General features: G+C 37.7%; 1 protein-coding gene across 1 annotated transcript in view; it reads right to left on the reverse strand.

Annotated features, from left to right (window-relative positions):
- Positions 1-24,719, reverse strand: part of Trip11 (thyroid hormone receptor interactor 11) — a 65,113-nt gene that overhangs the window by 13,816 nt on the left and 26,578 nt on the right. Inside the window, exons 5-15 of the mRNA XM_003462655.5 lie at positions 24,513-24,572; positions 22,686-22,851; positions 21,598-21,951; positions 18,876-18,916; positions 18,221-18,307; positions 14,981-15,193; positions 11,423-14,398; positions 7,137-7,277; positions 6,417-6,610; positions 2,129-2,292; positions 629-732 (exon numbers count right to left, since the gene is read on the reverse strand). Coding sequence (XP_003462703.1) covers positions 629-732; positions 2,129-2,292; positions 6,417-6,610; positions 7,137-7,277; positions 11,423-14,398; positions 14,981-15,193; positions 18,221-18,307; positions 18,876-18,916; positions 21,598-21,951; positions 22,686-22,851; positions 24,513-24,572 — 4,500 coding nt within the window. The remainder of the gene's footprint in view (positions 1-628; positions 733-2,128; positions 2,293-6,416; positions 6,611-7,136; positions 7,278-11,422; positions 14,399-14,980; positions 15,194-18,220; positions 18,308-18,875; positions 18,917-21,597; positions 21,952-22,685; positions 22,852-24,512; positions 24,573-24,719) is intronic.

Genomic DNA, 24,719 nt, shown 5'->3' on the forward strand with positions numbered 1-24,719 from the left:
GTACCCTATAACTCAGCAATCAGAATACACACCTGAAAGAAATTCTTGTCCGTATGTATGAAGAGATATAAATAAGGAAGTTTGTAACCATGCTGTTTGCACAGATATGTAAAATGACCTTCATCAGTAAAATGGGCGGTACAATGTTGGTTTCTATATGAAGTGGTAGGAAGGCATGAGATGTGGAAGGATACATAAGATACTTCAAAGGATGGCACTATTATACAAGGTGAATATGTAGGCATTTGCGAAACTGCTGTTTTTATATTTATTCTTATTAAAAATTATTTTCAGTCACTGAATACTTAAAAATTTTTAAACTCTTTTAGAAAATAAGTGCTAGGACTACAGATATGCGCCACCATGCTCTGCCATTCTTTTTTTTTTTTTTTTTTTTTCTTGTCTTTTTCCTTTTTATCAGTACCAGGAATCGAACTCACGACTGCTGCCTGCTTGCAAGGCAGGCGCTTATGCCGCTGAGCTAAATCCCCAGCCCCCTGCTCTGCCATTCTTTAGTATTTTGCTCCCTGTTCTGCCCAGCAGAGGGCTAGATACGGTGGAGCCATTCAAACAATATGTAAAGCAATGACTGAATAATAAAATGTCTAAGAGGAAAATGTCAGCTCACCTGTAAAGACAACACCTTTCCTTCTAGACTTTCCGCCTTTTTCTTCCATTCAGCTATAAGTTGTTTTTGCTTTTCTAACTCAGCAGAATACATAGCTTTTTCCTCTAAAAAGAAAGTTACATTAATATTTTGAAATTGTATGACAAAATTAGAACGCTAAACCACTTGGTATTTTAATAATTCAACAACAAAGACCAAGCCTCTCAAAAAGGCAATTATACCCTGCCCGCGCTAAGCGCAACGGGAGTGGAGCTCGCGCCCGCTCTCCTAACCCTCCTCCGCGTCCCCAGGCGGCGGGCTCCTCCTCCCCGCCCGCCCTCCGCTGCTCCACGCAACGCTTCCGCTGTGGCGACGCCTCCGGCAGGGCTGCACACTGCCTCGCACGCACACGTACTCTCGCAATGATTGTATTTAAAATCCAAAATTTCGACCCTGAGAGTAACCCTGAAGGGGCACACGAGTACGAACACAAAGTTTTGCTTGGATACAAAGCCAAAAGCCTGCCAGTGACTTCATCATCCGCACATCCTCTGTGCAACTAGCAGCTGGTCCACCGGCAGTTCTTACTGAGCGTGTGCACAAACGAATGGATGCGCAGAGGGTGCATGACCTGAGGACGACAAGGCTAAGCGTGGAGTGCAGTGTGAAAACGCGCGTTGGGTTCTCAGGGCAAACCTGCTCTGATCATTGTTTCTGTGTCCTCCAAGATGTAATTAGGACTGACTCCAAAATGTAGGTCAGTATGCCCTGGGGTGCGGGTCTATAATCCTGACTCCTCAGGAGGCTGAGACAGGAGGATCACAAGTTTCAGGCCTGCCTGGGCAACTGTCCTGAGACCCTGCCTCAAAATAAAATAAACGGGTGTAGTACCCTGAACTACACCCCCATGTACACACACGTACACACACATACACATTCATACATGTACATAGGTTCACGCACATATATGTATACACATACATACATGTACACATGTGTGCTCTCCTTGGGTTCAAGCCCTAATACCACTACCAAAAAAAAAAAAAAATCAAAGTACAGATGAATAGCTAACAATTTAATGAATTTTATTACCAATAAAGACTCTGAAGGGGATTCAACTTTCAAAGAAATCAGTATTTTCTGTGAGCACCTCACTTTCCTTTGCATTTCCCCATCATTTGATCATCGTTTTTCATCATCACCTCACAATTGCCCAGTTTCTGTCTAATAGTTTATAATCTCCAATCTTAGATGTAAAAGGAGTCTAAATTAATTTGTTAACGGCTATTTACCTTTCCCTCCTATAAGTGAGGAACCTGTCAAAGACTTCCTTATACCTAATTTCTTTCTTTTTTTTTTTTTTTGTACCAGGGATCGAACTCATGACCTTGCGCTTGCCAGACAGGCGCTTATGCCGCTGAGCTAAATCCTCAGCTCTTCTACCTAATTTCAATCAGGATTGTGAGACACACAATTACCAGCTACTATGATTGTCTTCACTGAAAGAACCCTACCACTTACCTTGCTGGAAGTGCTCTAGAACCATCTGCAGGTTGGCTAACGACAGAGCATACTGCTTTACTTGCTCCTGAGAGACCGACAGCTGCAGTGCAGTTTCATCCCTCTGCTTGGAGACCATGTTCAACTGCTCCTGCAGTGACTCTACCTGCACATTGGCTTGATGACTTAAAAAGAAAAAGTCAAATTCAAACTGCTTCTATCTATTAAAATACTTTTACAAGATCACTTCTCTTGCATCTTACTGCATTAAATTCAAGTTTAAGCTAGATTTTAAACTCAAGGCAATCCTCCTGTCAGGCTCCAAAGTGCTCAGATTACAGGTGTGCACCACCACACCTAGCTAGAGATACTGTTAAAAGTTGAAAACATCTTCACTATTCCCCACATTTCTTTTTAAGATGGCAAAATACAACTTAAAATTCATAGCTTAACCATTTTCAGGCAGCCATGTCAGAAGCACTTAGCACATTCACAATGCTGCACATCCTTAAGACCATTCATCTCTAGGGCCTTTCTCACATTGAAACACCATCTCTAGTGTGTAACGATGCCCCCTTGCCCTGGCAACTAGTATTCAACTGTCTGCCCCTACTGATTTCACCTTCTTTGTATTTTACTGCATTAAATTCCAGTTAGACCTCAAAAACATGCAAACATTTCCTCTGATCTTTGTTGTTTCTTTAAATTCAATCATCTTTCCTATACAAGTAACTCTGAACTAATGCTAAACCTTTTAAAGCCAGGAATTAGGCTGACCAACATTAGCAGAGGAAATATTCACAAGCTCCAATATTCATGTACCTAGGTTAAAAGTCTTGGATATAATTTATCATAAAATTTTAAGTTGTAAGGGATCTTTGTGGTCATTTTACCAGCTTCCAGAATAATTAGGAATGGAGTCTATGACACCTCCTTGCTTTTGATACCTGTAATCATAGTGAATTTGCAACTTTCCAAAGGCTGCCCCACTGATGAACTGCTCTGCTTATCTTTTACTATCATATTTTTTTTTCCACCATGAAATACAAAAAACTCTCCCACTACTCCTAATAATTCAGAGACCTCAGAGAGATTTATTTATATAGCATTTACCAGGGTTTACGTCACTGGAATATACCCCTGATGCACTATAATGATGACATCCCAAACACTGCAAAGGTCTTCCTGGGTATTTAATATCCAGCTAAGTTCCTACTCAAGAGCAGCCTACTAACGTTCGCTGTGATCAATTCACTTTGAAGACACTTTACTCAAAAGCACTCTCTTCTGCAAAGAGCTGTAAATTGAGAAGAGAACCTGAGCTTTGCCCCCAAAGTGTCCCTGGGCTTCATCTAATATTGTTGGTTAGCAAATCGAAGCATGATTCAGGGATAAACTGACCTATGACAGTTCTCAAAAGGTTAACAGATTAGGTGTTAGTATTAAATAAGGGCTTAAAACATCACAATCTGCTTTCCTTACTTGTTCTCACAAAACAGAGTTTTACTGTAGTATCTCTAGTATATACTGTGGGAAGTATACAAATGAGAAGCATCATTCTTACACCCTGGAGAGCTTACATTTTACAGGACAGGAGACAGTATATAATAGGTCAATAATTATCTCTACCCTAAAGTAAAATGTAAGTGCTCTCTCAAGATATTATGCAAACCTAAAAGAAAGATACCACAATAGGGCTTGTTTATGGACACTAGGAATAGGGTACTAAATAAAGTACCTTTTGCAAAGAAAATGAAATTAGATGGATAGTGGGATTCACAGAAAAACTGTTAGGGACTGGGCCTGCTCCTCAGGTACAGAAAGGAGATGAAAAGAAAAGGGAGAAGAAAAGTATGAAAATAGTGCCTATAAGCAGCTGTGTGATACAGTCTGCCTGGAAATAAAGCCAGCTTGGAATGCAGCCTGGGATCAAATTATGGAAGACTGATTTTTAAAAAGAAGGGAATTACAAAGTCAGAGCTCTACTTAAGAAAGGTTATTAGCAAGGATAAATGAAAGGGATAGAGACCAGCAACTATTTTAATTAGAGAAAAATAAAGGCCTGAAAATTGCAAGGAAGAATCATGGTACATAATATGACAACCTAAGGATATTTAGCATTTCTGCCAAAATAAAGCATATATATGAATTATCAATGTTCTTTTGTTTTTTGTTTTGGAACTGAGAATTAAACTCAGGACCCTGTGCTTGCCAGGCAGACGCTATGCTGCTGAGCTATACCCTAGCCTCTATACTGTTTTACTTTTTATATCAAAAAATTTTTCATTTTGGGAGCTGGGGATTTAGCTCAGCGGCATAAACACCTGCCTTGCAAGCAGGCAATCGTGAGTTCGATCCCTGGTACCGATAAAAAGGAAAAAGACAAAAAAAAAAAAAAAAAATCTTCATTCTGAGTCAGAAAGTACAACATATCCTGCAAAGTGGTGAGAAGGACTCACCCTAGGTATCTAGCATCTCCTCAGCATCACACACAGAAAAAAACATACAAGATGTGCATATCATTAATACATTTTTCCAAAAAGTAATCTGGCAGTAAAGCCTCAGAAGTTTTAAAGTATCACTTGACCCAAAAGTTCTATTGCTAAAAATTTACACTAAGGGAATAATCTGTCCTCTACAAAAAAAAAATCTCACGACATCATGACAGCTCTCAGTGACTCTGAAAAGTTGAAACACTCTAATTGTTCAGGATTAAATAACCAGGTCAAAGAAATTATGTCAACATATTGTCAAGTGAAATAAATCAGACACATGTGTAAATATTGCATTATTTCTCTGATATGAGAAATTGGAAGTGTAAATAAGAACTAAAATGTGTAACAGATATTGAGATATAGGAAGAAAATGGTCAAATGGGAAGGGAAACTGGGGGAGCAGGAAAGGAAGGGAGGGAAAAGAAAAAATGAGAAAGCAAGGAAAATTGGAAACCACTTTTTAAAAGAAATCTTATTAAAAGAGAAAAAAAGCAAAACAGAAAAAAGTGTAGAAATAATACAGAATTTTTAAAAAACAGTAAGAAATCACTAGTTGATAAATAACATACTGGGAAATAGTTTTTGTAAATAAGAAGGGGAAGACAGGCTGAAGAGAGGAAAGGGGAATGGGGAAAAAGAAGAATCAAGATCTATCATGTACAGGCACAAATTCCCTATTGTGAATGTGATCACTATGTCTACCTACAATGTACCCATAAACTTAATTAAAAAGAAATTATGACAAATCCAAATAATGGTATGCTGTTTAGCCATATTATATTGCAGAATTATATGGCTTAATGTATGCTAATTCATAGTAAGTGACAGAAAATGGGTTACAAGAAACTATTAATACTATGATCTTATTTTTGCTTTTGAAAAGATATATAATGTACATATACAAGAATATCGCATAAAAAGGATTATCTTGGATGAATGAGGCTGTTTTATGTTGTTTTGGTTTGTAGGACTTTTCTGAAGTAAAAAGCATATTTTTTATAACAAAAAACTTTAAAAAACAAAAGTAAAATTCTTTGAGAAAAACAAAACTACAAAATGCTGTGTCTTGGTCGCTCAAAAGTTCTAATAAATCGAGAGTTAATCACTCATCCTCACCAAGGTTCTTACCTTGCTACTTTACTCCCCTCCCCTTTCGCACATACATACATAGTTCAACCTTAGATCATTTCATAAAAAATAAACCCTGTAGTTAAATTAGTTTTTTGGAAGCTGGACATAACTAGTAATCACATTCCTGGTGGCCTGAACCACCAGTGGCACATGCTTGAATGGCCCAGGCCATCCAATGGGACAGTCATGCATGAACCACTCGTGGTTCAGGTTTAGAACTACCCAGTAATGGGCTGGGGATTTAGCTCAGTGGCATAAGCGCCTGCCTTGCAAGCAGGCAGTCGTGAGTTCGATCCCCGGTACCAATAAAAAATGAAAAAGACAAAAAAAAAAAAAAAAAAGAACCATCCAGTAATGAGCAGCAAATTACAGCCCCACTGTGAATGTGTAAAATGAGCCAGAATTCAGGCTGTTCTCCTAAAAGGACAAGTGGCAATTATCAAGGACAGTGCTGAAGAGGCAGAGTTTCTATGCTGGATCTGCTTAAGAGTCACAGGACCAAGTAAGAGAATCCCACACAGTATGTGTTCCTGGATTCAGCCGTAGCTTTAAATCTCTTTACCCTTGATTCTTTCACTGAAAATGCAGAGAAAGATTGTTGTGAAACAACAAACACAAAAAAATGCTGACTGTGACACTCAAGATGTACTCAGTTAAAGTTAATGCAAAAATGGAAAAGTTACCTTGCATTTTCCATTGCATTAGAGGACGAAATTAGCTTTTCCTCCAGTACGGTAACTTTCTTCCTTAGTTTGGCCTCTCTGTCTTCTGCAGCCAAAGCTTCCCGGGTATAAGAATCTTCTGATTCTAAAAGATGGTTACGCAACCTCTCTAGCTCCTGATTTAACCGTAACTCTTTGTCACGTAAGTGCTGAACCTAGGTGGAACACATTTCTTTTATCTTTCTTCTACACAATGCTTCCTCGGCACTTCATCTCCCTGCCTTGCAAACCACTGTATTATCAAATCTTTTCCCATTATTGAAATGTATTAATTGTATACTAATAGCTCGTAAGATACATTTAAGCTAGGAACAAGTGCCCTGAAATAATCTTGAATATTTAGCTCAAAGTATTACTTTGTAGACCTGACTTGCTGTATGGGTAAAAAGACAATGGAATTATGCAAAAGTCCTGGCCTCTACTGTGACTATTCTTTCTGTAAATTGCACTATTATTTCATACAGTATGGGTGAGAACTTTTTCTTTTACAAGCAAAATGTTATGATTTTCACTTTTGAAAACAAATGAAAGGCAATCTAAAAAGCACAATCTTACTAAAGTACATCAGAGGACAAAAAATGAACAAAGAAATGAATTTGTTTTGATAGTCTTTCTAATTATCCTACTTAAAAGTTATTAAATTTACTGTTGGCCCACTGTCATTCCAAAGTGAATACATACCTCATTCTGTAGGGCATTGTTTTCCATTTGTTTCTGTTTCAGGGACAAGGTGACTTGGTCTCTCTCCAGTTGAAATGTAACTGTCTTCTCCTGCATTCCTTTAACTGTATTTAAAAGTTGATTTAACTCCCCAGTCTTGCCCTATTGGAAAGAAGTATCTTTTGCTTTAAAGTAAAATATTCTTTCTTAACAGTACAAAAAGGTATAGATTTTATTTATTAAGGTAATAGTTTAAAATATCTAAAAAGAAAAAATATATCTAAAAAGAGAAGCAATTCCAAGAAACAGAAAATATACTCAAAGTATTTATCAAGAAGGTTACAAAATCTTGAATACCATTCTTAGACCATAGGCTTCTCACAAAGAAAAAAGCAACATGAAATATTCAAATTTCCAAATAGTCTCAGGCTTTGATGTTCATGCAGTCCAGAGGTGAAGATACACCCTAAACCATGCCTTAGGACTCATCCCAAATATTCATTATACCATGATTTCTATTCAGAGGTGTGGTACCCAGAAACACTGATGCTGCATAGAGACCAGCAAGAGACAAGCTCACTCATTCTCCTCACCCTTGCTTGCTCTTTAAGTAGGAAAATGCTTCGTGGAAGTACCCAGACCACTAGAAAGTGACCAAGCAAAATTAAGACAAATCAAGACAATGAGGGCCCAAGACATGACTCTGGTTCTAAACAGTTGCTGGCTGTTTATCCAGCATTAGAAAAGTAAGGTGGTAGGCCTCGTGGCATTTCTTATCAGAGCAACTCTTCCGGTTCTGCTGTGGACTCTGCACAGTTCAAAGCCAATCCTGCCACCAGCCACAGTGCAGGCTCTCCCGTAGCAGAGCTCAGTCCTTCAATCTAATTCACAGCTCATTCCTGGAGCCCACAAGGAACCACTCAAATCTAACTGAAGTTACACAATGAACACCATGCCAGACAGCAAGCATGTGTGCTACTCCTGAAGCAGACTTTGAGAGATCAGCATCATCACTTCATTGCTTGCTATCTTCTAGAACTCGGCAGACCTCAAGTCCTACATGTGCAGCTGAACAGCATCATCTTTCTGTTAGACATAGCCTCTGAGCATCTGTGAGCCTGGCTGCAGGTAGCACAGCCTTTCTCTGCAGCAAATAGCTTGTGGAGCCACTCCTGCAGCGCAGATCACTGGCCGCGCAGATCACTGGCCACGCAGTCACAAGTTTTGATGCTGTGCCTGCCAATTGGAACTGTAGCTACAGGCTCCTGGCCAAAGGTGCTCCAAACTGCTTGCACACATTGAGATGGTCTCAGGTAAGGATGAGAGAAACCCTCAGGGAACAGGAAGCAATGCTGATCCAACCTGCTTTCAGTCCTTTCATGGCAATGAGGAAGCTCTGTCTCTCGCTCCGCTTTGGCAACAGGAATAAGTCTTCAAAGACTATAGCTCATGTTGCCTATGAGTTCCATTCCATCTTTTTTTCTTTTTGCAACCACTATACCACTGAGGCCTGGTCCCCTGGTTCCACACGACCATGTAGATGTCTGATTCACCACTCCCACTGATGAAGGCCTTGGTGCCACTGAGGACATAACAATCTCATTATCGTTCAGCAGAGATCACAAGAGATGCCATACCACTCCTACTTCCTGGTTCAGTGAGGCAGCAGGAAGCAAATTTCTCCTTGGTACAGAGCCCTGAACAAAATGTGTCTGTTCCTCAGCTGCAAAGCTATCACCCATCCAGGCACACATGTGGATGCTTCTGTACGCTGTGGTACTGGTACAGCCTATAGTCAAGGCTTCAAAGATGACAGTCCAAGGTGCCGAGGATATAGCTTAGTGACACAGTGCCTGCCTGGCAAGCACAAGGTCATGAGTGTGTTTCGCAGTCCAAAAAAAAAAAAAAAAAATTGGATATGAAAAGATGACAGTCCAGACTCAGCAGCATCTGTTTGGATGTATGCTACCTCAAAACCTAGCTGGGCTGCCTTCCGCATCTTTTCCACAGGGCTAGTTCCATTGATACAGAAAGCCCTGCACTGATGGCAGGCCTGGGCTTGGGCCCAGGGAGTGCTGTGCGAGCAGCCAAGGTGAGTGTTAAGGTGCCTTAACCCACACCACATCCCACATCGCTCCTGCTTCCCTACTGGTGGCCCTCAGGCCCCGTAGCACCAGCAAGGACCTATACCTGGGTGCCATGGGCTGCAGTGAAAATACATTTCTGTTTGTTTGCCTGTTTGTTTTTGAGACAGTCTCTCACTATGTAGTTCAGGCTGGCCTCGAACTCAGTATGTAGTCCAGACTGGCCTTGAACTTGCAGCAATCCTCTGCCTCAGCCTCCCAAATGCTGGGATTACAGGCGTGCGCCACCATGCCTAGTGTTAAAATATATTTTTAAAAAGACATTCTCTTCATTAAGTAATATATTTTAAAATACAGTTAACTCTATCAAAGTCACAGACACAAGGAAAGACTCTGACAATATCAATCTTGAGGAGCCTAAGGAGGGACATCTAAATATCATCTGGGACCCAAGAGGGTAGCAAGGAACAGGAAAATGACAGTTGGTGAAAGTTAAAGCATTTCAATAAAGGGTGAAATTTAGTAATAAATATACTATAATGACACAAGATGCTAAGAATAAGATAAACTGGGTATGAGGTATGTGAGCACTCTCTCCATAATCTGTGCAACTCTCCTATAAATATAAGTTATTTTAAAAGAAAAGCTTTATAAGAGTACTCATTTTCAGTACTGGGGGTTTGAACACAGGACCTCTGCACTAAGCCACATCTCTATCCCTTTTATTGAGACAGGGTCTCATTAAGTCACTGAGTTGCCAAGGCTGGTCTTGAAATTTTGATCCTCCTGCCTCAGTGTATCTCCATATCCTGGTATTAGAAATTTGCTTCTAATTTGATCTGACTTTGAAACAGGATCTCATTATATTGCTTAGGGTGGCTTTGAATTCACTATGTAGCAAAGGTTGGCTGCAAACTCATGGTGACCCTTCTGCCTCAGTCTTCTAAGTAATGGGATTATAGGTGTGCACTACCACACTTGGTAATAGAAATATATATATATATATATATATATATATATATATATATATATATAAATTTTGTCTTTGTCTTTGTTTGTTTGGCTACAAGGTTTCACTATGCAGTTCGGGCTGGCCTTGAACTCACTTTTTAGCTCAGGCTGACTTGGAATTCACAGTAATCCCCCAGCCTCACCCTCCCTCGAGTGCTGGGATTACAGAAATGCATCAGTATCACCACACCCAGCTAGAAGTATCTTGCCAAACAGTAATAAAAATGTATGCTGAATGCACTCCATATATTAACAAAGCAGAACAAGATGACCCTTCACTGCAAAAGTAAGACCAGGAGGATAACTTGTGACTAGGAATTCAGGGCCAACTTGGGCAAAGTGGTAAGACCCTAGTTTCTATTCTTTTCCGAGACAGTGTCTCACTATGTAGTTCAGACTGACCTTAAACTCACTATGTAGCCTAGGCTGGCCTTCTACCTCAGCCTCCTGAGTGCTGGGATTACAGGCATGCACCACCACGCCCAACTAAGAACCTAGTTCTTAAAAAAGAAAAAAAATGAATACACACACACACACACACACACACACACACACACACACACAATGCAGATAATGAACCCCTCAGGATAAATCAATGAAACTGAAAGAAGTGTATAGTATATTTATTACTAAATTTCACCCTTTATTGAAATGCTTTAACTTTCACCAACTGTCATTTTCCTGTTCCTTGCTACCCTCTTGGGTCCCAGATGATATTTAGATGTCCTTCCTTAGGCTCCTCAAGATTGAGAATTCAAAGCATACTCCTGGATAGGAAGTCAAATATTTTCCAAAGAGTTTTCAGTTAACTTTTTTCATATTACAAAGAAAGAACAAATGCTTGAGAAATTACATAGATTTGAAAATCACTTGAGAACACACACTTCTCCTTTAAAAAAAGATATTACTGATTATATAGATTATCTCTTATCCAAAGTGCTTGGGCCAAAAATATTTTCAATGTCAGATTTTTTTACACTTTCAAACATTTCATTAGACTTTATTGGTTGTCCATCCTAACCTGAAAGTCTAAAATCTATAATATCAGCATTCAAAATTTTTACATTTTGGAATGGGGATACTCAACCACTAAAGCATAAAGATATTCTTAAATTCTATGAAGAAAATTGAAGAAAATGTTTAGTTTATATGACTTTCAAGTAATATACTTAAGAACTGTACATCCTTTTACAAACTCCATTCAGAACATACCTGTTCTTTTTCTTTCAACAGCTGCTCAAAAGCAACAGCCTTCTCTTTCATTGAATGGCATTCAAATTCTTTTTCTCGAAGCATCATAGAAAACTTCATGTTAGTCTCTTGTAATGCCTGGTATTCAGTTTCTTTTGCCCTGGACGTTTCTACAATTTTTTCATTTTCTACTTTTAGTTTAGCAATTTCCATTTCTAGAATTAATACTCTCTCTTTTAGGTTTGTTACTGCCTGCCTCAAAAGCTCATTTTCATTCACTTTGTTAGTGAAATTTTCATTAGAAGAAAGTAACTGATCACTTTTGGCTTTGATTAAGAAATCTTTTTCCTTAAGTAAGTTCTGTAAAACCTCTTGTTTCTCTTTTAGCTGCTTAACTTCTGAATCAGTTCGTTCGTATTCTTTTCTTTCTTGCTCTGAGGTAGCTACAAGTGAATCAGACAATCTGTGATTATTTTCCTGGAGAGTTCTAATGGTTGCATCTTTTTCTTGCAGTGATTTTCTTAGCTTGTCTATCTCTAGTTGAAGCGTCTGAGAAGAATCGCTTGATACAGCAGATGTACTTGGTTTAAGTAAGCCAGAAGACAGATGGGGTGAAATGTTGTCAAGCTTCCCTAAAAGAAGATCCTTTGTACTGCAGAGCTGGCCGATGCTGTGCTGAACTTGCGCCAATTCCTGCCCAAAGTTTTTGAGTTTGGTTTCATTCTGCTCATAACTTTGGATCAGGCCAGTGTAGTCCACCTGTAACTTTGAGTTATTATCACTGTCAATCAAAACTTGCGCCTGAAGCTGGTGAAGTTCTTCCTGAAGCTGGGCTGACTCGTGCTGCATATTTTGTACTGTGGTCATCACTTGCTGCTTCCATTCTTCCATTTTCTTTACTTGCTGCTTTAATTTATCACGTTCCTGCAGGAGCTCCTCAAATTGGTTACTATTAACACCTCCTTCATTATCAGTGCCGGAAGTCTGTAAAACTGCCAATAAAGTCTGACATTTCTGACTTAGTGCATCTATTTCAATGTCTTTTTCTCGAATGATACGAGATAAATTCTGAACAGTTTCTCTAAACATATCTTGGCCACTGCTTTCAAATCTTGTGGACAGTTTCTTATTTTCATCTTGCAATTTAAGGAGGGCTGCTTCTTTGGCAGCAATGATATCTATCATTTTGTGATATTCACTTTTTAGATGGCTATTTTCCCTTGTCTTCTCATCTAGAACAGCAAATAGTTTTCCTTTTTCCACATCGTAGGCCTGTAACTGCTGCTGAAGATAAGCAATGTCCTGGGTATAGGCAGCTGAAGAAATCCTAGCATGTAGAGCCTGTATCTCCAAGTCTTTCTGCTGGATAATCTGGGTGAGTTTACCAACCTCATCTTTGGACAGCTGATCAATCTGTTTAGTTAAAGATATATTCTTTTCATTTAGAAGTTTAATCTCTAGCTCTCGTTCTTTTATTCCTTTCACTAATCTCTCAGTTTCAGCTTTAGATAAATCATGCTTTTCACTTCCATTTTCTATGGTAAGACTCTGAACTTTAGTATCTTGAAAAATATCAGAATTCTCTGTTTGAATATCCTGTCTTTCTTCATCTAACTGGGATTTTATTTGTTCAATTGTTTTTTGTAAGTTCTTAATTTCTTCATCTTTCTCTAAAAAAAGCTGGGTATGTGTGACATTCATCTGCTCATGTTGGTATTTAAACTCATCCATTTCCTTCTTCTGCTCCTGCAGAGACTGAAGTAGTTGCATCTTACTCTGGTTTTGATCTTCAATTATCTTTAGATGATGTTTAATTTCTTCTTCTAGATGGTTTTTGATGATATTCAGCTGAGACACCTCACATTCTAGTTCTGTGACACTTTCGAGGGTTTTAGGCTCAGCCACAGGTAGAGCTCGACTCTGCTGTTCTTTGAGTCGCTCCAGTTCTTCTTGCAGATGATTATTTTCTTCTTTCATAGATCCAAGACTTCTATCCTTTTCCTCTATGGTCTGCCTTAAAATTTCATTTTTTCTTAAGGCTTCAGAACATTTAGCTAATTCCTCCTGTAGCTTTGAACTCTCTTCTTTAAGTTTATCAATAAAAATATCTTTCTCATTTATGACTTGTGTCAGTTGCTTCTGTTTTTCTAAACTTGATGACAAAGCTTCCTTATTTTCTTTATGATCACTAGCCATTTGCTCAATATTCTTTTTAAGTCCTGCTATTTCAAAGTCTTTCTCTCGATGGAGGTTAAGTAGATGCTCACGTTCCAGTTGTAAGGCAGAGGCACTTGCATTTGACAGTTCCTCAACAGTTTGCTTATACTTGTTTGCTTCTTCCAAAAACTCTCTTTGTGCTTCTGCCTGTTCCTTTTCCCTTTTGAGTGTCTCTACAATAATGTTTCTTTCCTGAGAAATCTGTTTATTACTAGCGATAGATTCTTCCAACTGATGCCTGGTATCTTCACATTCTAAAACCAACCTTTCATTTTCCATTTTGAGATCAAAAACAACTTTCTTTAAATTTTCATTGACTTGTTTTGTTTCTGAAAGATTCTGACTTAAGTTTCTAACTTCAGTTTCCCTTTCTTTAAGTACGTCGTCCTTGATATGTCTGCTCGAGGCTTGATTAAGAGACTGAGTTAACTCACACCTGACTCTAGACAGTTCCTCTTCATTTTGTCTGATATGTTCCTGGAGTTGAAAATTCTCCTTCTGGATATTTACATTATTTTTCTGTGCTTTGCTTAATTGATCTACTAAATCTGTTATTTCGTCCTCAAGTTTTTTCTTGGTTAAATACAAATCATTTAAAACCAGTTCATTCTGAGTTAACTTTTCTTTCTGCAGGTCTAACTCTTGACTGATGTTCACTTTGTCCTCTTCTAGCTGATGAGCTCTCTTTATTTCATCATCTAGCTCGTGTTTCAGTTTCTTTATAATGCCATCACCTTCACTTTGTTGTTTTGATAGCTGATCTTTTATCAAAATCACATGCTGAAAGAAAAATTAATTAGCATGGTAATTTCACATTTTTTCATTTTAGCACTCAAAGATCATTTTGTAAATTTCATTCACAAGACTAATCCTCAGATATTTCTAATCTTTAAAAGTAACTTTCTATTGCAACATTACAAAATTACTTACAAATATAGCAAGTCCACCCAATCATTTTAGGAATAAGAATTTCAAGCCAAAGAAAATAAATAATTGATATTATATAATTTCAACTCTTAAACACTAGAGCAAGAATTACCAAACTAAAGCCTGTGGGCCCAAACAGGTCCCCTGGCTATTTTTGCAAATACAACTGTATTGAAACACAGCCAGACTCATTTGTTTACACTTCTCAGCTATAGAGTTGCTCAGCTGCAACTAAGATGATGTGGCCTGCAAAACAAAAACTACTGTACTATCTAGCACAAAGTGTGTTGTCTTGCTGACTGCAACATCAGTGAACAAAAATACTAATGAAATCACACAGTCAAGTTACACATAACATTTGTGCATACTAATCGCCATGCAGCCCACTGACTACGCTGTGCTGCCGTAGACTCACCACCCTGAATGCAGTATTACCTTTGTAGCTTCTTGGTTCTGTTTGTCTAATTCTTCTAACTCAGCTATCAGCATTGCCTTTTCACTGACACTCTCATTCAGTTCCTTTTCCTTTGTCTCCAACATAAATCGTAAGTTGTGCAATTCTGAATCCAAATTCAGGTCTTTCTCAGCTGTACTTTTAATTACTTCATATTCATTGCTCAGTTTTGAGAGTGACATCTGCAGTTCTTCCTTAAATGATCAAGGAAGAAAAAGAAACATCAATTGTCAGCTGAAAAGACACCAGAAGATTAAACACACACCAACAAATGAACTTCGGGTATCCATTCTAAATGGTCTGTACTGAAACATTAGTGAATAATACCCAAGTAATGATACATATGAAATACAACAAATCACAGTCTTCATGTTTGCTTGTACTTGCAGCTTCCAGTGAAAATATTTCTATAACCCGAGGTGTAACAATTGTCTGTTAACCTTCTAGCTCCAACTTCTTCATACAAGACACTTCCACTGGAGAGCGTGTCCTAGGCTACTCACACTGCTGGTGGCCTCTCCACACTCCCACCACACACACTTTTCAGGAGGCTCCAATCGCCCAGTTTTCATCACTTCCAGTCTAACATCCAATAACCAACCAGGAATAATTTAAACAAAAATGAAAAATCAATATTCATTCACTCTAGGGTTTATTTTTGCTAATTAGAAAATCAGAGGCTTTTCCCTCATTTAAGAAATTTGCCTTATTACTTACTTCTGTCAGAACATGAAAATTTCTCTTGATGTAAGAAACTGCCTTCCTCCCTTCCTTTAACTTCTGAGAACAGCTAAGCCTCCCAGTCTCAGAGCTGACATTCCAACAGGGACCTGTACACGCAGTATAGGGTCTACTTCTCAGTGTTTATATTTAATGGCTTGCTCCAAATTCCCACAAGTGGACAGTTTTCTGCGTTTTAACACTGTTTCAACATCTGTTATAATGTTGGTGATAAAGTATACATCACCATAAAGCCTTTCATTGACAAAGATTTTTAAAATTTAAAACTTTTATGTAATCCACTTCAAGAGTCTCAAATTTCTTCAAATAATCCAGTACGTTTGCTTAATAAAAATGTGTTCAATGAATGTATTTCTAGAATCTGTCATCTTGTGTTGTATGCATGGAACAAAGTCATCAAAGGAACCAGATCTATCTATCTCTCATCAACAAAAAGCAAAGATTTTTCTTTCCTGAGGAAACAGACTTTATGTGGCCCTTCTCTAGTCCCTCAGCTCAGGGAATAATTCCTTTTTGATCTGTATGATTGCCTCATTCATTCATTGCTACTGTTTTTTATCCTAAGCAGTTTATATCCATTGTTTGGTTTATTAGGAAACTGAAACTAAGATATATACAGTGCATGCCAATAAAAATGTCATCAGTAAAAACATAAAACACAATAAAAAAGATCAAGAAAAACTGTATTAGAACATCCACATTGGGCTGGGGATTTAGTTCAGTGGTGTAAGTGTCTGCTTGGCAAACGCGAGGTCTTAAATTCAATCCCAGGTACAAAAAAAAAAAAAAGAAAGAAAAGAAAATATGCATCACAATTTTCATTTCCTTTTAACTCATGAGTTTGTTCTGAAATACATTTGAAAGCTGGAAATAACCTTCTCTAAAGTTATCACTTCATTAAGGGAAACACAAAGGTTTTTCTCAAGAGGATCTTAAAAAAAAAAATATATATATATATATACTTTTGGCACTCTTAAGCAGAAAGCAGACCTATGACAAATGCAATTCAGAGAAGTTACAGGACTAATAATAAACATCAAAAGACAGGAGAAACAGCTATCAAAAATAGCTATAGAATCCAAAAATAACAGGGATGGAGGGAATGAGAAAGCTAAAAGAAACAAAATGCAATAAGTATATATATCAATTCCCTATGATGAATTTATTCACTAGGTATCACAAACACATTAATAAAAAAACAAAGAAAAAAAAGAATCCAAAAATAACCTGGAGTCAGGCATGGCAGCACACAATGTAATCCAGCAATAGAAGGCTTAGGCGGGAGGACAAGTTCGAGCTCAAGGCCAACCTGGGCTACAAAATGAGTTCAAAGCCGGCCTGAACTGCATAGTGAAACCCTGTCTGAAAAAGAGAAGAGGCAAAAGACCAAAAAAAAAAAAAAAAGCAAAAAAAATCATGGAAAGCTTGCGGGACCTACTAGATATATGCAGAAAGTTTTGCAAATTACAAAGTACAGCTAGGCGATTTAGATAAAGACCAGAATACAAAAGGAGTAGAATTGAAAGAGATACATATAAGATAGTAATAGAAAAATGACTGGGAAACATGGCCTTTAGTGGGCAAAAACAGTGGTGTCAAGTACCCCAGAACGTATAGGACACTACACAAAATTTAAGAATTTTGTCACTTAAATATTACCTATATACTCATATGGGAAGCTGTTGAAAATAAAAAATTAGGATATATAGCAGCAATATGCACAGTACACTGACATTTGTACTTCTTTAAAGTAATATATAAGTATAATCATAACAGTATTCACACAGTCTACAAAGACATACTAGAAATTGGTAACAGATTGTCTCAGGAAAAGAGATCAAGCAACAGGGACACAAAAGACATTCTACCTGAACCACTTTACATTCTTCTGGAGGTATGACTGAATATACCTATCAGCATTATTACACAAAAATCAAGAATCAAATTGAGTTGAAACAATGACTGCTAACTTAATACCAGTTTTTAATTGTCCCATATTCAAGCACCCGTCGTACACAAATTTATCCCAACCTAAAACACCACTGTAGAATCCCATTCCACCCTTTGCTGTCAGTACATACACATATACTCCATTCCTACCGTTATCTATCTGTATCCCTCACCAACAAGAAATTGCTACGTACCACGACAGATATATTTGGGCATGATAGCAGCATCTACACCCCAGACCTCCAGACCCACCTGTGTGTGCTGCTATACATGGGACTTCACAGGAACTACAACAGGGCTTTAGCTATCTTTTCTACTCACAGGAAAGATATGCGCCTCATAGCTTATCTGTACACGTATACTCTGGCCAATCTCTCATACTCTGAACCTTGACCGACAAGTGTCAATGAGATCAGCTTTGTCCTGGGGACTCTGTAACAACACCTTCCACTTTGATACAAACTAGCCCTTAGCTGTGAGATGTAACACAAACCCCATTTTAATTCTGTCCCCATTTTTATAGCACCCACCTTTTCTTGACTCAACAATGACTTTTCTGTTTCTAAGACTTCAACACGCATTCTAAGTTTCACATTGTCTTCAGCAAGATTATTATCCTGCAAATGTTAAAGCAACGTTTTCAGAAAAGAAATTTCCAGTTGAAAAAACAGCAGGCTAGCTATAGAACTGTGCATTTCTACTCAGTGTTTCTTCAGTGATACGCAAAAATTCGAATAGTGTGACATTGGACCATCTCGACCCAGACACTCATTTCAGACACACATATATATAGGATTAACCTATTTGAAAAACTACAAAAAATATAAAAGAACTAGCAATTGCTAGAAAAAGAAGCAAATCTCTGAATTCTATAAAGAAAGTAGAAACACATTCACTTTGGTATGGGACGTGTTTCCATTGTCCCTACAGATGCAATATTTGTCAAACTAATCTCAAGAAGGTATACATGTTTTTAAGTTATACAAGTTTTCAACATATATTGATTTTATAGTGCAAAAACAGTTTATGTTTGTTAATACTCAGCAAATAAGATCACTAAAATGAAAGTTCTTGGGGTAGGTTCACATGTGTTTTTAAGAAAAAACAAAAAATAATCACAGTAAATCAAAACACATTTTCCTAGTTAATCAATGCCAGAACCTTTCTTTTATAACTTGAGTTTACCTGGTTCAAACTACTCAGTTTCATTAATTCATTCTCAGCATCTGTAAAAACAGTAGATGAACCGACATTAAAATATAGAAAACCTTGATGTGTACTTGCTGTTTAAGTGCAACCCCATTAAAATCACGTATATTTCTAAGCACAATTGGCAAGAATTAATAGTTTTAAGAGAAATATATTTTGTCATTTTGTATTTCTGGTTTCAAAGAAATGATAATGCAAATGCCAGTTAAAAACCATGTTAAAATCCAACTCTGTAGAAGAGTGAGAACAAATTATAACCGAATGAGATTATTGCTTTAATAAAAATATAGATATATTTCAAAATGAGTTCATCAGCTTGGATGGCTGGAGGTACTATAAGGTCTAAGATTAGACAAGAAAACAAATTCTAAAAAGCAATGATTATATGTTTATACCACAACAATACAATAATCTCTCAGTTAACTAAAGTGATTTAGATATCAATCCATTACAGATAGATCCATAAATAGAAGGGGTTTTGGAAAAGGAACAGAATAAACTTAGCTGAAATAACTCATTTCACATTCCCTCAGGAAACAGTGACCACTTACCAATGAACCCGCTGTCAAAGAGCTTACAACTCGGAGAGGAAGAAAAACAAGACAAGACATGATGGCAACACAGTGCAGTCCAGCAAACACAAGGTACCATGAGAACAAAACGGCAAACATGGAGTCCAGACTGTGGCAGCAAGTGAAGCAGAGAAATGGCAGCACAGGTATCTTCCCGCAAAGGGAACACTGCACCCACACTGAGTCAATACAGCTTGCTAAAGGAACCATACGGCTATTCCCCAGAGAGAAGGCAGCCAGTACAATGGGGCAGAGCCAGGAGACAACACTGGCCTAAGGAAGTACACAGAGCTCAACATGGCCAAAGCCTCAGGATGGTAGAAGAATGAATACAAACTGAAGAGGCAGAGACGGACCAGGCATAAAGGATATTATTACATGTCTAACCGCATACACTTAAGACTTCTTGAAGCTCCCAGCAGGCCTCAACATAATAAGAGCAGGGGAGTGACCTGCTTGCTCGGTGTTTCAGAAAATTTATTCCGCCTGTAGAATATTTTCAAAAAATGGCTTGAAGAAGGAATCATAGAAAGAAGAGAATAAAAACAGCTAACACTTTTCTAATACTTGTTATGGGCCAGACATCATCCTAAAAAGAACTTAGCAATGAAAACATTGAGGCAGAGATATAAACTAAATCCCCAAAGCCAGCTCAGCTATTTGGTGACTGAGCTGAATTCCAGTCCAGTCTTGCTCTTAACTGCTGTCCTATTTTCCATTAAGAGATCTGCCACAGTTAACAAAAGAGCAATTATAACTGACTGAAGGATTCTGTGGTAACGGAAATGGAAGAGGGAAAGGGATACAAGAGTAGTTGTTTTTAAAGCAAATATATTTAAAGAAATACTCAACAGGATACGTACATTTGTTTTATAAAAGAGCAGAGTTACTAGAACTTAAGCCAAATGAGAAGCATGTCCAGAACCCACTGTACTGCCTTCCCTTGGCCCACATGGCAGCTCTAGGAGAGAAGCCCCTGTGAGAAACCGTGTCCCAGAAGACACAAATCCTGAAACATCACTCAAGGAGAGCCAAGCAACTTGCTCTGTGCCAACTCTGGTAGTCTGCCTTGAGAGACTAGTAAACCGTACTAGGCTGGGAAAGAGAGAAGGGAAGAGATTTTATTTTGAGACTTAGTCTGAAAATCCATATGATTTGTGGAGAGCAGGCCATTCAAACCAGACCATCCAGAAGCTCATGATAAACAACTGGATAGGAGATAAAGCTGTGGAGAGATCTCAAGTACACAAAATTCCCACAGAATGAATGAGTTCACAAAGGTTGGAATTTATACTGTAAGAGGACATAGTGCAAAATGCACAGCGAAACAGCTCCTATTATGTTTTCCTGGTGTGAATGAATACTGGAGTTTTGTCTACTTCCCTCAATACTTATTTTCTTAACCTCAGAATAATGGTAGAATAACTAAATATTCTGAACATGGAAAATGGTGGAAGACCTACTATAGACCTACTTATTGCTTAAGTCTTTGCTTTGATACAGGTGATCATTTCAAAAGGTAACCAATCCACTCTTAAAGATGAAATGTTGCATTCTCTACTGGGAGACTCCGGCTGGGCCCAGATGGGTACAGAAAGTATTCAATTCCATACAGAGTAAAGCAACAGACCCACACTTGCCCACAACAATGTCTATGGACATAAGTATTTCTCAGAAATCAACATGGCTTCTTTTTGTCTGTTTGTTTTTATATCTGGATGCAAGGTCTCACTATGCAGTTCAGGTTGGCCTTGAATTCACTATATAGTCAAGACTGGCCTCAACTCATCATGATCCCCTTCTTAAGCCTCTCCGGTGCTGCAATTACAGGTATCCGCCACTGTGCCCAGTTAAATCTACATGGTTTCTTACATCACTGACTTCCATATAAATACCTAAAGAATAAACAAGAGACGCTGAGAGACACCTAACCAATACTTAATCTTTTAGTAGAAAATTCGATTTGTGATCCACTAACTATGAACTGAATCCAAACCAAACAATACTAATCAAATTATAGTCATTTTTACAAATACTCCATTTCACGAAGTATTCAACAATTCAATTGTATGCCTCTTAAAACTCAGTGAAATACCAATCTGAAAAAAGTTCCAAATATTTTATACCAGACAGTACTTGTTGTGGTCTAAATACTTCTTCCGTGGGGGAACTCTGTGTAAGAACTCTTTCCTTTTCTTTTGCAGTATCACTTTGCTTCATGGCATAAGTCTTCAATTCCAGTTTCAAGTTTTCACACTGTTCAATTATTTGTCTCTTTTCCATAGTTAGCTGTTCTTGTTGTCTGCTCAAAATGTCTCTGTCATTTTCTGCAGAAGATAATTTTTTATTCATGTCTTTTATTTTGTCCTCAAGCTCTTCAATTTTTTTTGTAGATTCCACTTTTTCAGTTTGTAGAACCTGAATGGTTTTCTGTAATTCATACATCTTAGAGTTATCAGTTACTGAAACTCCTGAGCCACCTAGAACAAAAACATAAAGGATGTTGGGGCTGGGGATTTAGCTCAGCGGCATAAGTGCCTGCCTTGCAAGCAGGCAGCCGTGAGTTCAATCCCTGGTACCGATAAAAACGAAAAAGACAAAAAAAAAAAAACAAAAACATAAAGGATGTCAAATCTTAAGTACCAAGAACTAAATATCTCCCTGAATACAACTATCAGATTTAAGGGTTCAGAATTTGGAAAGTTTATAAAGAAACGTTAAATTGGTTAATGAAGTTGAACTAAGCATTTTTTTTTTTAACAGTCGCAAAGTTTTATTAAAGGTAAGAAAAGAAGTAGGCTCTGTATTGAGTCTGGGCCAAGTAACAGTAGGAAAACAAGTCCACCCTACAGAATGAGGGCAGGCAGAGAACACAGTGACCCAAGCACTTTCAAAGACATATTTAAATCAACTAATAAAAATCTATGTATCTGAATTTGAAAGTAAAAACAACTCTAATCCTTTATTACCAAACTATCCCCACTAAACCATGCAAACTCATCAATTTCTTTCTTGTTTGCAACAAGAGCAGGACTTTTCCATTTCAATCTTGAAAGTAGTAGTGACGATGGAAATTTCTGGCAAATGAGCAAAATTAGTCATTCCCTCATTATTTAGAACTTGGTCTACACCTACACCAATGTTCTGGTCTTAGAGAGATAAATTTGTCACTTAATTACATCATCAATTTTACGAAACTGAGAAGACTAACAACCTTGCTGTAACAGATTTTCAAGTTCTTCAATTCGTTCTTCATAGCTGCTTAATTCCTCTCGATGTCGATGACATATGTCCGTCAGCTTTTGTTGATGTGCATTCTGTAATACTGACATTTCATGTTGATGGTCATCAATTTCCTGGCTTCGGCTCTGTTTCAGTTCCTGAAAAATTAAGTTAACCACATTTATGGTAACAAATTTAGGTAACCTGTTTATTTCACCAAAAACTTACACTATTAAATTTAATTATCTGAAAAGAATTTAAATACAGTTCCCAAATTAAGACAATTCTGAACGAATTCACTTGTTCCTTACTCTTCAGAAATGGTTTTTCTAGCAGCCTCAGTGTTGCAAGACTGTACTCCCAGCACTGTGCATCGCTGGGGAAGAAGGATCACAAATTCAACTGGCAATGTAGTGATTTAGTAAGACCCTGACTAAAATAACGAAAGGGTTAGTAGGCTACAGCCCATTATGAAACTTTGAATTCAACCTCCAGTACCACACACACACAAATGTTTCTACTTTTAATGATAACACTGACAGGGAAATATTATAACAAAAGATGGGGGGATATCTTTTTCTCAGTCTCTATGTCTATGCCCTTGTCCTATTCCTAAAAACGTTATTCCGGCAATATCAGAAGGCAGTCTGTACGTATTGTGTAACTACCACTTTTCTCTTGCTCAGCCTTTCCTACTGTCAGTCTCAATGGAGCTCCCAACCTGTGGGCCACAATGCCTGGCTACCAAAATTGAGATGAGCCATGTATCTCCAGACCTCGACAGGAAACAGGATGAAAACTGCATCTCCTAAGTCTACTGACGGTGGCCGGTAGATTCCTCATGCTGGCACATGCCTGTGTTTCCTAACACCAGAATGCTTAATTCTTTCTTCAGTCCTATAGTCAGACACCCGGTCCTTCATGAAAAACTCCTCTGCTTTACTTAGCAGTAGATGGTTTTTGTTGCTTGCAACCAAGAATCCTACTTGATAACAGTTGCTATTTTCTGAAATGGCAAGTCAATTATTTAATAATGTGCCAGAACTAAGCTAAAAGCTCAAGACAGTCCCTACAAGGCAGCCATGATGATGTTTACTTTTGCTAAAGTAGCACAGCTGGTAGGTAAACAGTGTAGCCAGGATTAAGCCACGGTCTGACAGGGGGACTTACCAACATTAGTAGTATAATAATAGTAAATCCAAAAACTAAAGCTAAAAACAATGCATCTGATCATAATTTCAATAACATATGGAACTAAGATTCTTCTTAAAAGAAGCATGACAGAAACTAGCAAAATTCTACCAGTAAGGTAAAACAGTTACTACAGTGAATAATATTTATATTTTATCAATATTCTTTAACCCTAAAACTTGAAATGCTATTGGAATTTTTTTAATAAAGGTAATTTTATGAGGTACAATGGAGACATATTCTACCAAATGATTTTAGAGAGATATTTTAATTGATTGATTTATTTAAAATTTTCACAGTCCTGGGGAGTACTTTAGCACTGAGATATATCAGACTTATTTTATTTTGAGGTGAGGTCTTGCTAATTTGCCCAGGCTGATCTCAAACTCGCAATCCTTCTGCCCTGGCATCCCAAACAGCTGAGATTATAGTCATGGGACACCCAGCAAAATATTTTTATGTATCTTATTTCTCATAGAGAATAATCATGATTTAAAATAGTTAAAAACTGAGCATGAGAATGCATATAGTCTTTCATAGCTGAGACTTCTAAATTCAACCTATCTTTCATTTTAATATACAGATGTTTAGATACACAGCAATCATTGGCAATCAAAATTTGACTTACCTTAATAACATTTTGCAGTTTGCAGATTTCACTTTGATCAGAGCTGTAAGTTCCTTGTGTCTTATGGGTTAAAAAAGACAATTAGAAAGTAATTGCACCAATTTTCATGTTAAAAACTCACAAACATTAAAATCTACTTTTCAAAAACGGGATGTTTCTCAGATTCTCATTAAAGAATACCAAGCACTTTTTAAAGAAACCTAGTCC

This window comes from Cavia porcellus, unplaced genomic scaffold (genome assembly GCF_034190915.1).
Source record: "Cavia porcellus strain 051 isolate PalLab524CR breed Dunkin Hartley unplaced genomic scaffold, mCavPor4.1 scaffold_31, whole genome shotgun sequence".
Lineage (NCBI taxonomy): Eukaryota > Metazoa > Chordata > Mammalia > Rodentia > Caviidae > Cavia > Cavia porcellus.